The sequence below is a fragment of the Dermatophagoides farinae genome, chromosome 9 (assembly GCF_024713945.1).
Source record: "Dermatophagoides farinae isolate YC_2012a chromosome 9, ASM2471394v1, whole genome shotgun sequence".
In the NCBI taxonomy this organism is placed as follows: Eukaryota; Metazoa; Arthropoda; class Arachnida; order Sarcoptiformes; family Pyroglyphidae; genus Dermatophagoides; species Dermatophagoides farinae.
Window position 1 is genome coordinate 3,389,344 of NC_134685.1, and position 17,106 is coordinate 3,406,449.

Genomic DNA, 17,106 nt, shown 5'->3' on the forward strand with positions numbered 1-17,106 from the left:
CTGTACGACAATCAGTGCCATACTATGTCATCGATTGATTGATGTTCGACAAATGTTCAAAAATGAAATTTATTGATTAAATCGATAAAATCGTTTATTGGCCAGAAAAAAATGTTATGTAAGTTTTTGTAATTATTTCATCTTGTTTTTAACTTTGTTTCAATTGATTGTTTTTTTCTCTTTCCTTTATTCATGTTTATTGATCGATGATGATGATGGCAATGTGGCTCGATAATCAATCAATTTTTTCTGTTCAAACGATATCTAATAGATGCAATAATAACAAGACATTTGTGTTTGTTTGTTTGTTTCTGTTCATTTTTTTATATATGAATTTCAAGTTCAAAAATGCAGAAAAAATGAATCATTCATCAATATCAAAAAATCTCATCATCCAGGATCACGAAATAAAACCACCCGTTCATCGTAGTGACGTATTTTTGTGTTTATTCAATGTGAATCATTCGGGAGGTATTTGCCAGACAAAAAATAAAAAAAAATCCGGATTAATCAAGCCGGATTTCCAACTGTTTTTTCCACTATTCAAAAAAAAATCCATCTATACACAAGTCAATTGATTTGACAAAACAGAGTGTAAGAAAGAGAATATTGAACTCTCTAATTCACCCTGAAAATCAAACCATAAGTGTAAGTAAATTATAAATCGGATATAATATAATTTGATGATAATAAATCAATAAATAGAAAATCCATGGATCGGGCAAAGGAAACAAAGCAGAAAAAAATTGTGAATAATGATCCTGGAATATATATAGACCAAAAACACTCCATTCCACACAGAATAGAATTGGATATTTAATGATAAAAAACAAGTAAGTAAAAGTTTTATTTCTTCTTTCTCTTGCTGTACATTATGTGTGTGTATTGTATCCTTGAAACTGAATTGAACTTGAACACATATATCCGGATTGTTTGTTGTTGTCGTCGTTTTTTTCTTTTTTGCTGTTTTTTTTTGTTTTGTTTCATGATTGAGCCATAAGTGTCAAGATTGTTGTTTTTGTTGTTGTTTGTTTCAGTTAGACGTACAGAATAATAAGAATTCGACATATTGATTGACCGAATGTGTTACACACATACACAGATTGTCTATATTTTTTTTTTTTATATTTCCAAAATTGGCATGTTGCTGTTGTTGTTGTGATTGTCAAATTCATTGATCCTTGAAATTCAAACTTTAGTTTTTTACCAGTTTATTATATAGAAAATAGTGGAATATTCCAAAAAGAATTGATTGTTTTGATATGTTGTGTTTTTCTAATTAATTAATTCTATCTATCCATTTACACACATTTGGTGTGACAGTGAATTATCTGAATTTCATTTCATTTCAATTTCCTTTTTTTTTCTTTACGTGTGTGCATGTTATTCAATTGATTATTATTATTTATTTATTTTTTTTCTTTGGTTTATCAGTTCCATTTCATTTCTACAATGGTTGATGGACTGATTCATTTTTTCTTGAATTATGCGGGGGTGTTCTGAAGAAAGAAAAAATGAATCAAAATCTTTGCATTTGTCTGTGCATGGATTCTTTTCTTTTTCTTTGATTTCCAAAGAAATGGAATAGAACTAGACACAAATCGAGAGAAAGTTTTGAATTTAAAAATTTTCGATTTTTCAATTTCGATTCCATATGAGAATTTTTTTTAAAGATTAAAAAATCGAATTTTCACACACACGCACAGAGAGAAAGAGACAAGCTGTTGTTGTTGTTGTTGTTGTTGTTGCGATGAATATTCAATATTTTTTCTCATTCACTTGTGTGCATGTTTGTGTGTGACACTATAGTGAAATTCATACCTGATTTTTTCCTCTCCTTTGTTTGGACGAAAAAAAAACATCTTTGAAAACATGAAAAATATTCATGAAATTCATATTTCAAAATATTCTTTGCAAAAAAATCGATTCAACATCAAAACAAAAATCGACAGACCAAGACTTGGATAAATTGAAAAGAAACCTCATGATTTATGATGATGAGGTGTGTATGTTTCTGCTGTTCACAAACACAAGAATCTGATGAAAAGTTTTTTCAAGTGATTCACTGTGTGTGTGTGTGTATGTTTATGGTTGATGTGTATGTATGTGTTGAAAAAAACCGATTTGAGCTTTTTTGAGAGAAAAAAAATATCGCTTCACTTAAAGTCGATTAAAAAACAATTTTCAAATCATCAAAAATCAATTTTCAAATACACACATAACACACAGCTACATTAACAACCGATTCGAATGAATGAATTTGTTGTTGGCCAAGCTGACATTTCTAAAAAAAAAAATTTCGATCGGGTCGAAGATCACTGGTGGCTGCACCTGGGACACTTTTTGAACTTATTGAAACAATTTTTAGAATCCAGTCTAATTTATTCCGCCGCCAATCGATGTATTTCAATGATCCAATAATGTTCATTATCGCCGGATAGAATTGTTTGTGTGTGGCCTAAAGGTTTATTTCATTGATGATCATTACGACGATGATGATGAGAGACAATTGTGACATTCAAATGTAAATAAAAAGCCGAAAAATTCAATTTTTTTTTTTTTGGTGATCCATTTGTAAAAAAAAACTTGGCCATTACTATTACCCATTGATCTTGATCAAACAAGATTTTTTTCGCGAAAACGAGAATCCATTTTTTTCTGCTGGGGAATAATTTAATTCAATTTTTCTGTCTCATTCTCCTTGTTTTTAATTTCATTTTACGATACTTTTGAAATGTGAAATTTGAAACAAATGTAAAATCAATAATAATGATGAAAAAAAATTGAAAATTTTTAAACAATCTATCGAAATTTTGAAAATTGAATGGAAAAAAATTTCTGGGTCAATCATCAAAGAAGAAATGGGACAAATTTTGAAAAAAAGTGAAATGAATGAAAAAAATCTATCAATCGATTTCACACACACACACACACACACACACACACACAATCAGAGATTATCTCTTTTTTTCTGTTTCATTTTTTTTCAGCAACAACAACAATTTTAAAGATCTCAATCATTAGCCAATTGAAAAATGAAATTTTTTCTTTGAAAAAGATTTTGATCATTCAAATACACACTCACATTTGAATCGTTGTTTTTTTCATTCTTTTCATTTGTGTGTGTGTGTGTCATACTTATTATATTTTCATTCATGGTTCATAGTGTTGTGACATCATCAATTTCATCGCATCAACAACAACAATGATGACGAAAAAGCCAATTTAAATTGCCCATTGCATTTTCCATTTTCGAATTTTTTTTTTTTTGATTTTGATTTTACCAGATTCATCTATGCGTGTTCCAAGTGCCATTTGTTTTTTTTTTCTTTTTTTATTTTTTCCAAACTGAGAAAAATCAAAATGGATTCGATTGAAATCGGTTATCGATTTTTTTCCGCTTCGTACGACTATTTTTTTCTCGCTGTCGAATTCTGAAATGGATAGAAATGGTGGTGGTGAGAATGAATTGAACAAAAAAAAAAAAAAAAAATTTCATTGTTCTTTGTGTGTGTGCGATTTTTTTTGGCTTTTGATTTCGAAAAATTTTTTGTTTCTTTTCCATGGATTTGGATTTTTTTTTCGTTTTCTTTTCTGGTTCATTGTTGGATATGGATGTAACTTCCTTTTTTTCAACGCGCCGTTTCTCATTGTGACATTTCCGTGATGCACACACACACACAAACACATTGACGATCCATTTAGTCAAACATGGAGAATAGAAAAATTGAAAATTCATCGTCGAAATTTCAAATACTGAAACCATCCATATCATCATTCGATGCCGATGATGATATGGATGGTTCAAATAATGTTTTGTTTGTTTAAAAAATTTTGATTGGAAAATCAGACAAAAACAAAGCAAACTCTTGTCGATTGACAAATTATTGAAAACAAAAAAAAATTGAAAGGCCATTTTAAAATGAAAATCAATTTTTTCGATAAAATTTTGTATACAAAAAAAACGAAAATTTCAAATCAAACTCAATTCAAATGCGCAGATGCACAAAATGATTTGAGATTTTTTTCATTATTATTATTATTCGGATATAGAAATAGATATGTGGTGCACTATGCGCTTGACAAGTGAGTGTTGTAAAGCAGAAAACAGAATTCCACATATAAAACGATATGGTCCATAGCCGCTTGAAGCTCATTTGATTTCAATTTTTCATACGATTCGTATCGTTCCATTGATCGTTATATTGACTGACTGAGTAAAACATTGATCTCTAGATTTTTCTGAATTTACGTTTTCAATTTTATGGAAAAATTTACTTTCAAATTTAATCTACAGGTTTTTTTCTGAATCTCCGTGTGCTTGTGTTGATCACCGGTATTTAATTCTTTCGGAATGATCAATTAAATTTAACTTTTTTTGTGATTTTTGTTGTGTACATTGTGTGTGTGTGTGTATGTTTTAGCGACAAATACAAGTGACAAATCTAAGTGACAAAAAGAAATTCATCACATCAATATCATCATCGTATTTAGAAAATTTGACAGTGAACAAAAGAAAGAAAAATTCCAATTTCAGTTGACATTTTGACTTGTTGTTGTTGTTTTTGAATTTGCCAAACAACTGAAAATTTTTTTCCATTAATTCAATCGTCAATTTTTCATTTTTGTCCGTTCCATATTTGGCTGATTCTGTTTATTTCTGCGGGGCAATTTTCAATTTTTTAAAAAATTTTGAAGAGAATCTGGTGAGTGATGTGTGATTATGTCTCGTGAGCATAGTAATGTAGTACCTGGTCTTAATTGAAATCTGAATTAATTAATGAATTCATGTTAAAAGTTTATTAGTTTAGTTACCCAAAATGATGAGAATGAAGGAAAAAAACCAATTGAATTTGTCTAAATACGAAAGGATTCCACTGTTTAGTTCATTCAATCTCACTCTAGTTGTCATTGTTGTTATTGTTTTTTAAGTCCCAAGAGTTTTAAACAATTCTTTTCACTCAATTCATGTGTTTTTCGGTTGCGAAAACAAAAATCGATTTGAAACACATTCATATAGTGGTGGTGGCGATGGTGGCATGATTGAAAGGAAGAAGGAGGGACCGGAATGTTGAAAAAAAATTCTGGAATAAATTAGCCATGTATTCTGTTGTGTGTGTGTGTGTGTGTATGTATGTTACATAACCGGGGATAATACACCCGAGACAAGATGAGTGAATGAAAGAAAAATAAATAATATTCACTAGAAAAGAAAGAAAATTGGCTCATCGGCTAAGTGGGTATATTCACAGCATGATTGAGCACACAAAAATATATTAAAAACAAAACAAAAAACACCATCGATCTTTTCTCCTCCCCCTTTTATCACCATCATCATCATCGTTGTTGTTGTTGTTGTTGTTGATGGTGATGAACATCCTAAATGTGTGTGTGTGTGTTTGCCTGATCAGCTGATCAATAGAGTTACTCATTTTATTTGTATTTGTTGTTTTTGTTATTGAGTGTGTGGGAGTGATTTTGAAGAACAAACAATCCGACAAAAAAAAATCTGTAGCTAATCAATCAAAATCGATACGAGATTTTGGGATTTATAATTCTCCATTTTTTTTCTTGTTGTATGTTTTTGTTTGTTTGTGTGATACGAAAATTACCGAAAAAGATGAGAAAAATGGCATCAATTATCCCAACACACAAACACACACGCCTTATAATATATATAGACTATTGTGTATGTACAATTAATTAGTCAATCAATCAATCTTTCGATCTACATTTTCTGATTTCACTTTTTGTTCATGTCCAGAATTTTATTCGTGTAAGTGAATTAACAAGACTAGATGATCAGTGATTGAAAAAAAATCTATATTGATTCGATAGTATCGATTCAAGATTTCCCTACTTTTCTATTCATTCCTTTTTTTCAATAAATTTTCCATTTGATAATAATAAATAATAAATCAAATCAAATTATAATTGTCGAATAAATGTGAATGAATTTTACTGATTCATAAATATCGTTATCGTTTTCAAATAAAAGGAAAAATCATTTCTCTCTTTCTATTCCATGATTGTCATTTCATTTCATTTCATTTCCATTTTTTTTTCTTGCCGCTATAAATGAGAAAATATGGTGATTGTGTGAGCGATGTGATCACCATCAATGACAAATAACAATGATTGAATGGGAGAATCATAGAATCGTAACTCTATCGAGAGAATTTGATAATTTTCATTTCCACATCTCCACATATTATTGATAGAGAATGAATGAGTTTTTTGTATATGAAACAAAAACAGAAAAATAGATCGCACTTTCTACGCTCATACAAATGACAATGTATCTTGGAACTTTGCTTTTAATGTAAAGTGATTTGTCATAGAAATTCTTTGGTATATGTAAAAATAGTACTTGTTTTACCCGATGTTGCTGATGTTGATGATGATGATGATGATTGTAAAACGGGAATCATAATGCAAAATTTTCGATGATGGAAAAAAATGACTGCATATATCTCTAAAGTGTGGAAAATGTTTGGTTTGAGTTTTTCTCGAATTTCATCCGAATTTTCATTATCTCTAACACATTCGACTATTTCAACCTCTTTTTGTTCCTATTCTGAATGTACATAACAATTTTATTCCATCCAAATCATGATTTGTCAACATTGATTATCATCATCCATTCATTCATTCATTCATTCAATAATTCTAAGAATAAACCGAAAATCTGTCATCATCAATAATTATTTTTTTTTTCGTATGTTTGTATAATTTTTTCTTGTCCAATCTGTTTATGTGGTAAATATGATGATTGTGGTTTTTCTTGTGATTAGCCAACATGATGATAAATTGCATGTTACAAATATTTCATCATTGAAACAAATGGGATATATTTTTTTTTATTTTGAGAACATTTTTTTTTGTCCGCTAGCATCATCATCATCATAATCATAATTATTATCGTAATATCAGACTCTGAGAGAGAGAGAGGAAAAGTTTTATTTTATCGGAACTAAAAACAAAAATAAAAATCATAGAAAACAGGAAATGGACAGAAAAAAATTGACAGATCCGAAAACTTTTATTAATTCAATTATCATGATGATGATGATGAGAATGGAAATGAATCTTTCCATTCCATATTTTTTTCCACAAAAAAAATGTTTTGCCATTCTGAAATTGTATTCAAAAACAAAACAAAGCTAAAACTTTTTTTTTCTAATTGAATAAAATGGAAAAAATTTTTCCGTTTTGATGATTGTGTCCACCTTTCAATATGTGCGTGTGATTTGAACAAAACAAAAAAAATCAGATTCTATTCACATCCATTTGTTTCTGAGATTTTTCTCTCCTTTTTTTTCGATGGAATTTCTTTTGTCTTCAATGATGTTTTTTGTTACCCAGATAAAAAGATGTAACTGATAATCAAATATATAGAAATGATGATGGTGATGATATAATAACACTAATGATGATTTAAATATGTCATTAAGTTTGGCAAGCAGAAAAAATAAAGTCGGTTTCATTTGAATTTTTTTCATTAAAACACGCTTATCAAAAATGAAATGAAACCCTAGCATGTGTTCTCATTTCATACAGTTTTTTTTTGTTCGGCCAAATAGCATTATTATCCATAAACCATAAATATTCATCATCATCATCTTTATACGTATCGATAATGATGATCCATTGGTTATAATTTTCCATTTGGGACAGAATTCATTCTGTATGTGTGTTTGTGTTGATGTATTTCATGATTATTGAATTGGAATTTTTGTTATTCGTTGTCATCGTTTTTGTTGTTAAATTATAGTTCACACTAATTTTGATGGTTATTCTTTGTGCATTTTTTCTTTCATTTCCAAATTTTTTTTTCGTCAAATTAATGTGTTTCACTGGAAAAAAAAACTTTTTTTCCGCCACTGATTAAAAAGCCCCAAGAGAGGCTGCTATAAAGCTGACGAATAACAAAAGCTTAATATTTCAATTTCTCGATTTTGAATTCAAAACAATTACATTTGGATGATGAATAGAATGGTGGTGGACAATTGGACAATTGACTCATTTTTTGTTTCTTTGAATGGAATTCACATTCAAAGTTAAATGAATCGATTTATTGACATAAATACCAACATTTTCTCCGGATTCGGAAACATATTGAAACTTTCCACACAAAGTTTTTATTTTGTTGCATGAAAATTTTCTTGCTTGTTTGAAATTATTCATTGATTGATTTGATTGAAGATGTAAATTTTTCTCCCTTGATAATTCTTTTGATCAAGCGGGAAAATTATCTTGGTGAATTTATTTTTGTTGTGGAAAAAATTTTATTTATTTCAGAAAATTTATTCAAATTCAACATTCGAAAATTTTGAATTTCAAATTGATGGTGACAATAATAGGTTGACACAACAAACACAAACACATGAATTTGTATCAATCAATCGGTGATCGATACATTTGAATTTCTTGTCGTTGTCGTTGTTGTTTAACAATCTCTTACTTCTAATCGATAGGTATTCAATTTGATTCACCCAAAAATGTTTTGTGTGTGTGTGTGCATGTGTCTATTGGTTGTTGTTGTTGGATTGTTATGTTTTTCAAATTCAAAAACACAGAAGATGGAAACAAGAAAAAAACTCCTTTTTTCCTCGATTATTATCATCACAAATCTCTGAATTTTTTTTTATTTTATTTTCTTTACTCTTCAGTGTAAATCATTCATTCAAATATTTGTTTGAGAAATCCATGAAATGTACTTTTGGAATGCATGTGTAGGAGTAGATAAGTGCAAAAATAAACATTTGTATAGCCGTAGCAATTCCATGTTTGTGTGTGTGTGTGTGTTCCAACCAATTGTCGTTATCAACGTTATTCTTGTGTTTGACAAAGTAGAAATAGAATGAACAAAAAAATTCTTGTTATTATCAATTGTTTTTATTTATTTTTGTGTGTGTGTGTGTGTGTGTGTGAGTTTCAAGGAGTTGCTTACACGCCATTTTCTCGTATGTCATTGGGTGATGTGAAAATAATAATGAATGAGAGAATTGTGAAACAAAATTGAAAATTCCAATCGATTAACTCCGATAATTACAGTGTATAGTGAATTGAATTGTTTGAATCATGTGAATGTGAGGAAAAAATAACAACAACAACAAAACACAATTCATTTTTCGAAACGAAAAAATTTTTACCTTGCAAATTCATTCAATCAAGTCAAATCGATTGTTTTTTTTTGGAAAAAAAGGATTGATTATTTAGATCAACCGATAGATTAACTCACAATAATCAGTTTGAGAATTGTTTTGTTTTCCAAATTATTAACCATTTTTCGTTCCATCATCATCATTATCATTAGAGTTCATTACATTATTCTCATTATCACACACACACTCCTTCCTCGCCCATCACTTAATTTCCGTTTATTTCGGTTCAATTGAATTTGTCGATTACGAATATAATAATATTATGTCTCAAAAACACACACACACACATACTAGCATTTCAAATTCAGGGCGGGATAAAGACAGAGATGTAGAATATTCTTATAAAATGTTCTGTTTGATTTGAACAACGACGACGAAAACAACAACAACGGAAAAAATATCGATACAATTCGATCTATTTTGAACGTGTATGTCTATTGTGTGCATTTATGTCTCGTTACGCTAAATTAAATACGTCACTTTTATTTCGTCCTCTTTGGATGTTTTTTTCTCTTTTTTTTATTTTATTGTATTAACTCTGTGTGTTTGCCCAAAATGAAAAACAGCCAGCCAGCCATCCAGCTAGCAAGCTAGTCAATTTTCGTGATAATAGAATCTTTTTCTCTCGTTCTCGATTCTTTTTTATATTTTCCATGATCTTAGTGCCAAAAAAAAACAAATACAAGTCACCAAACATAAACAACAACAAAATTAACTATCCATGTATTTGTTCGACGACGACGATGGTCGATTGATTTGAACATGGTCGTCGTCGTCATCGTTGTAGTGTAGTGTGGGTGAAATTCACCCGGTAATCGAATTCTGGTTCGATTTCCAATTTTTTTTCTTCTTTTTTTCGTCGTCCATTGATCGAACACTATTATTATTATCCAACACCACCACCACCACACACACACACAAAAAAAGAGGAAGAAATAATTTCTTTATTTTCAATCGGACACCAGATGAGTCTCGTTGTTTTTGTTTGGCATAGAAATTCGATCCACACATCTTTACAACAGAAGTCAAATCGTTTTTTCTTGGTTCTCACTTGCAATGTATATCATTTTCATTAACAAACAAAAGTAATGATGATGATGATGAGAAAAAGTAAATTCATATGAATTGCCAGATGAATTTTTTTTCCTTTTGTGATTTGCACCATGCATATTATTCGTTTGGTTTGTTGTAAATAAATTTTAATAATTTTTTTTTATTGTAAACACCGGTATTACATATGCACCGAAAACTTTTCGGTCATTGGCTTCAGGCCTGAATTTTATTCCCGTGACGACCAACATCTGGAGCCGGAACCGGAAGAGGAAAATTCTATTTTTTTTGTTATTTAAAAATAACAGCCATAAAGCAAAAAAAAATTAATCAAGCTAATTGAATTCTTCTTTTCTCTGTCTTGTCTCTTCACCCACATATTTTATTTACTAAACTTTTTTTCTAGAAATAATTGAATGAAAAAAAAATTCCATCGTGTTTCATTCATGAATTTGGAATTTTTTTTTTGTTTTTTTTATTCACATTTTCTCTCACTGACACAATGATGATGATCCTGGTGTTCTTGTGGGTGTGTGTTGAACCAGAATTTAATTTCAGATTTGCAGATTATCCGCCACCACCATCACACCTTTGCAAAATTAAATAAATAGTAAACAGGTTTTTTTTGCGGGAAATACATCATGAAATTTTTTTACATAAAATTCTTGCATCATCATCATGTGTGTGGTAAACAAATTAGTTTTATATATGAAAAAAAAGAGTGAACAACAACAATGTGAGATTGAATACGATTCATTTGCACTATCTTTTCTTTGCACATTTCAAAAAGATAATCAACTCTATCATCACAAGATTTTCATCGTTTATTTTTTTATTATGGAAAAAAAATTCTCAAACACTAATTACGATTATAATATCCATGTTTTATTTTTTGGCTATTTATTATGATGATTCAAGATTCAAGATTTCTTAGACAAACGTATAGTTATTATTATCATTTGTGGAAAAAGGAAATGGGTTTTTTTTGGAAACAAACAAATAACATACTTATATAATGTATAACCACACTAGTACTAGTGAGCCAGACAAAAATATATCAATATTTACCCAAAATTCTTCTTTCTATTTGCAACAAAAAGTTCTTCAATGATGTGTATTTTTTCTCTGTAAAAAAAAGAAGAAATTTTCTTGCAACACTTACATCATCATAGAACTTGATGATGATGACGGTGGTAACGATTCAATAAAAAAAAATAACTAAACAAAAACGAACCACTGAAGTCTCATTATCATCAAAATAATCAGTAGAGAAAAATTGTAATGAAAGTTATTCATGTTGATGATAATGATTCGATGGCGGATATTTCCACATTCGTTCATTCGTCAAGTGTGTGTGTGTTAGAATAGAATCGATTGTTTGTGTTCTGTTTGATTCCATCATCGCGATATCATCTTTGATTTTGGTAAAAATCGAATTTTGTCTTTTTTGAAATAAATCACATTGACAGTGAGAGACAACAATATCTATGGATTGAAATTTTTGAACCAAAATGAAAAAAAAAGTTTTTGTTTTCAAAAGATTAAACATTTATTCGGTGTGTGTGTGTGTGTGTGTGTGTGAGCAGAAAATAAATTGTCTCAACGAATATAATGAGAATGAGAATTCTCAAAGATAATAATAATCGATTTTTTTTTGTTTTGATAATCGATATAATCATTCATTACTTGATTTTTGTTTTTAAGAAATTTTTTTTTTATTTTGATCTTGATCTTTTTCTTTCGAGGTTGTCAAAAACCGTCAAACGAATTATAAAGTGATGGACGAATTTTTATTTCGATTTGGACGAAATTTTTTTTTTCGTTTATTTTGTATTCCATACCATCAATTTGCCGTTCAATAAGAATTTTTTCCGAGAAGAAAAAACCGATTTTTTCCTCTGTACCGGGGATCAGTCAAAGTTTCATTTTCATTCGATTTCGTTGTTGTTGTTGTTGTTGTTATTTGGATTAAAATTGATTGAAACGAATTTTTTTTTCTTTTGGCTGTTGGTCGGTTGGTTTCACTCTGTTGAGGAAGACACAATGTTTCGATTGCTACAATTTTCAAAGCAAAAAAAAATTGAAGAAAAACTTTACCCATTTCACTGGTATACTAGCTATAATTCAATTGTTATGTCGGGTCCCGGGTTTTTCTATTTTCAATGCTTCTTGAAATGGTCATTCTACGATATATAATGATCATCATCAAACGCATTTGAAACGACGACGACGATATAACAAATGAATGGTCATTTCGGATTGACACATACTTACCAAAAAAAACACACACACAAATGATTGTCCCGAAGAAAAAAGACAACGGGAAAAGGAGATACATTGAAATTAACAACATCATCTTCCGGGTATATAGCCTTTTACCGGCACTTTGGTTTGCTGTGACACGAATGCATTCTTGAATCGTTTTTATAATGGTAGATAGAAAAATTCCCGCAAAGTTTTGAATTACTGGTTTCCCAGAAATTATTTCCATCATTTGCAATTTTTATTATTTCTAAAATAAAATAATCTCACACAAGAGATGTATCTTTTTCTCAATAAAGGTAATAATATTTCTTTTCAACGAACAACACACTCAGTTTCATGTTGATGATTTAATTAAAAACAAAATCAAATTCAACAAAAAATCAAGAGAAATCGACGAGATGAAATTGAAATGGATTCTTTTTATATTTGTAGAAAATATTAATAATGTTGTCTGTCTGTGTGTGTGTCTGCAACACATTTTCAAATTCAAAAAAAACGAATCGAATTGAATGATGATGATGATGATGATGATGATGAAGTTGGTGACAAAATTTAATAATATTTTAATAATAATGCTTTTCCATGATTCCATCCAGTTTTTTCATCATCATCATATGGTGATTCTTTTTCACTATTTATAAAACAAATCTGTATAATGAGCATATTTTCAGGTTTTTCCATTTTCAAGATTTCTGATTTTGAAAATGATTAGTTGTTGCTGTTGTTGTTAGAGTTTTTTCAATTTCAATTTTATTTTCACAAAAAAAATTCAGTTTTTTCATTTAAAAAATTTTCAAATAAAAAAAAAATCTTGTTCATCATTCATTAACAGAAATACATTGACGATCGCATTGTTGGTGACATTTCAACGAATGAATCAAAATTATCTAAACATGGTACACGATGTTTTGTATAATGTATTCGTGGTGATGATGATAATATATCATCATCATCATTGTTGTTGTTGTTTTTGTTGTTGTTGTTGTTGTTTGGCGTGGTCATCATCGATGATGATGATGATAAAAATGACTGTGCTGTTGCTGATGTTGTTGTTGTTGTTGTTGAAAAATAATTAAGCATTTTGGCTGCATCTTGTTGTTGTTGTTGTTGTTGTTGCTGCTGCTGTTGTTGTTGATTATTAAAATTCTGATTACGATTATTAGTCATCGATAACATCATCAACGATGTAGCCGCTTGTATATGTTCACGGGCACGAAATGCAGCTAAATGTGCATAGAAAACAGGTGTTGGTATCGATATCGATCGAGAACAACGTGCATATAAATGACAAAGAACATTTGTGAAGTTTTGTATATGGTCAGCGGACATTTCATTTTCATCGACCAACAGACAATAATGTGATGGACGTGATGTACCTTGAATACCGGCATGTGAACAAAGATAGAAATCAAAACGTCTTGGATGTACAACATCCGTATCGACCACTGTACCTGGTGGTATATTATAGAATCGGCCAACACCATCTTTACTATTATCCGGTATGAAACGTGAATGATGTCGTTTCTGTACAATTACAAATGTCAAACGGAATTTATGTCCCGAACGATAACGTGCCAGTGTTTCTTTGATCAGGAGAATTTCTTCATTAAAGACCACTTGAAATTGTCCTTCACTAACGCCATCACGATACAATATAATTCTTTCCGGTAGCTGATTAGTTTCCATTTCATATGCACGTAATAGATCAATGAGCATTTTATCCAATTCTTGTATGATTTCTTGGCGAAAAAATTTCTGTATCTTCACCGATGATGTATATCGAGCAAATGATTCATCCACATTCGCTACCATTGCCGCTATGGATGGTAGATTCTTTTCCGATGGTGATGGATGTGCAACATCCACACCGATTGCCATTGTTTTGCGATAATCATCTGCTTGTAGAAGTTTTCCATAATCCAATGTTACATTTATACCGCCTAATTTTGCATTAATTTTATGCAAAATATTCACAGCAATTGATTGATTGATACGTTGAACATTTGTTTGCCGAATACATTGTGTTACCAGGCCAAAATCGACATCACCACATTTTTTTATAGCACTATGTTGCCATTCAGTATTACAGCCAATAAAAAATAAAAGCTGTAGTTGTTGTTCACTGCCACTACCGCTGCTGTATGTATGTTGTAATTTTTGGAGAAAATTTGCCAATGTCGCAATATCAAAATCATAATCCATACGTATTGGCATATCGATTTGCATGCCTAATTGTTCACCATTGCGAATGAATGTATCCAAAAATTTTTCCACTGTTGAATCATCAAAATGCATTAATTTCACTAGAATCCAACGTTTCAATGCGATTGGTTGGAAAAATTTCCTATAACGCCATTTACCATTTGTTAATTTAATTGGACGATCATCACCTTCAAGAAGTTTTGGAGAATCCAATACACGTGCACGTATCGTAATAGGCTGTGTAGAGATATTGAAACCAAATTCTTTTAGATAATTCTCATTATTATCAATATTGATCAATTCTTCAACACTATTGCGGACTTCATCCAATCGATCGATTGGATTAATACTAGCTGCTTTACGTATTAAATCTGCTTTTTCTTTAATCGTCAATTTCCTGGCTTTTTGATCAGCGATAATCTGACAGATTTCCACCGGAAAATAGATGAATTCATTCTTACCACGACGTACTTTTGTGCAAGGTAAATCTGGTCTTTGTAATTGGCCATATTGTTGATGAAAATAATCAGCAACACTAATCATTTTTCGTTGTTGTTGTTGTTCATTGTTATCATTGTTCGGTGTAAACATTACTTTTTTTGCCGATTCGGTTGTAATACCGCCAATACGATAACGTCGTGAACGTTGTAAATTGGTTACTTCAAAATAATAATCTTTCAATATTGGCTCCAATCGTTTACGGTAAAAATCATTCCAACGTTGTTGTTGTTGTTGATGATGATGATGATGATGATTGTGATGATGATTTACATTATTCGAGCCAGTTGTATTGGATGACATTTCTTGTAGAAAATTCCTAATGCAATCATCAATCATAAATGGTTTAATAAACGGTGTACAACAGCGATCCATAATTAATTGCAATCCGGCGGAACATGTCTGCACCGATGATGATATACCGAATGATAATTCTTTCAATGAAGATAAATTTATTCGATTATCAACACTGGAATGATGATGAAAATTTGATCGGCCAATAAGGAAACGTTTTTTAAGCAATAAATGTCTTATAATTAGATTAACAGCAGTGACCACTTCAACATAACCATCATTCATTGGATTACGATAAAAATCTTCGATAGTTGAATAGGCAACTGTTTTGATTAGTTTGATACAAACTTCAAATTCTTGTTCATTATGATAATAATCATTTGCCGGTAATGTAACACGAAATTTAATCAATTTATCATCAATAATTGGCAAACGAAAATTTGTCAACATTGATGATGCACCATCATAAACACAGAGTACATTATGGAATATATTTCCATCACCATTATTCATTTCAATTAATCGTTGTATGATTTTACGTGATAATAATTCATTACCACCACCATTATTATGACTTCTATTTGGTGTTGTTTGTTGTTGTTGAATAGTTTTAGCCATATTTTTCAATCGTTGCTGTGAATGATGATGATGATCATCATTATTGTTACTGATGATTGGATTGATTTTCACATAATATGAATAGATAATTTTATCTGGATCATATGTAATCATAAAATGATTTGTCTGTATTAACATTGAACGGCCAGCTTGACCACCGCTGCCGCTACCACTGGTGGCACTACTACCACAACCATTATTAATACCATTGTCAACCATATCCGGTTTTGTTGCAAACAAATCAAAACGTCCACGTTTATTAACATAATTATTATCATCATCGATATTTACAATTTTCATTGTTGTTGTTGAAACGGACATTGTTATTTTTGTCGGTAATTTCATCGACGATGATGATGATGATGAATTATCGGTCATTGTTGTTGATGAAGAATTGCGGGCAAACAAAAAAAAAATATATACGCAGAATGAACGAACGAAGAAAAAAAATCAAAAACGATCGTAGCAGATACAAATACAATTGAAAAATTGACCAAAATGTTTGGCTATTTATAACGAAATTGGCGGTAATTTGATTTAAAGCGAAAAAAAATTCTTTTTCGACACAAATCAATTGTTGTTTGCTCTGTTCAACATTCTAATGTTCGAAAAGACGAAATAATTGTAAAGGTTTTTTGTGCTAACATGATTCATCGAAAAAAATACTTTCATCAATTGTATGTGGATGGTCGAATCGATCAAATTCTCATTTGAAAGATCATCGATTATCAATCATTCTTTGATCAATGTCTTGATGTTTAGCTCCTGATTCATGGGAACCAAAAAAAAAAAAAAAAAAACAAACCGAATCGATTGAAACAAATGACCCAAACAAACAAATTGGCAGACAGGCATGTAAATTGTGAATACAAAATGCAAAAATGGCTGCATTGAAATTAATAGATTAAGTTTCGGGATTTGTTTGTTTGTTGCCATTTTTTATCGATGAAGGATTTTGTTTTTTTTTGTGTATGTGTGTGATGTGACATTGAGTGAAAAAACTTTTTGATTT

The 17,106-nt window shown here is 30.2% G+C and overlaps 2 protein-coding genes across 3 annotated transcripts in view; one reads left to right on the forward strand and one right to left on the reverse strand.

The window, feature by feature from the left end:
• Positions 1-289: 289 nt before the first annotated feature.
• Positions 290-17,106, forward strand: part of LOC124497584 (uncharacterized) — a 35,664-nt gene continuing 18,847 nt past the window's right edge. Inside the window, exons 1-2 of one of the 2 annotated variants that reach the window (XM_075734073.1) lie at positions 290-648; positions 706-833. The gene's annotated coding sequence lies outside the window, so the exon portion shown is untranslated. Of the gene's footprint in view, positions 649-705; positions 834-4,175; positions 4,707-17,106 lie in introns of those variants that run through there. The other variant, XM_075734072.1, reaches the window with a different exon arrangement.
• On the reverse strand, positions 13,207-16,544 carry LOC124497585 (protein argonaute-2). The gene has a single exon (XM_047061252.2). It carries the CDS (start codon positions 16,470-16,472, stop codon positions 13,308-13,310), a length of 3,165 nt encoding a protein of 1,054 aa, XP_046917208.2. The 5' UTR covers positions 16,473-16,544; the 3' UTR covers positions 13,207-13,307.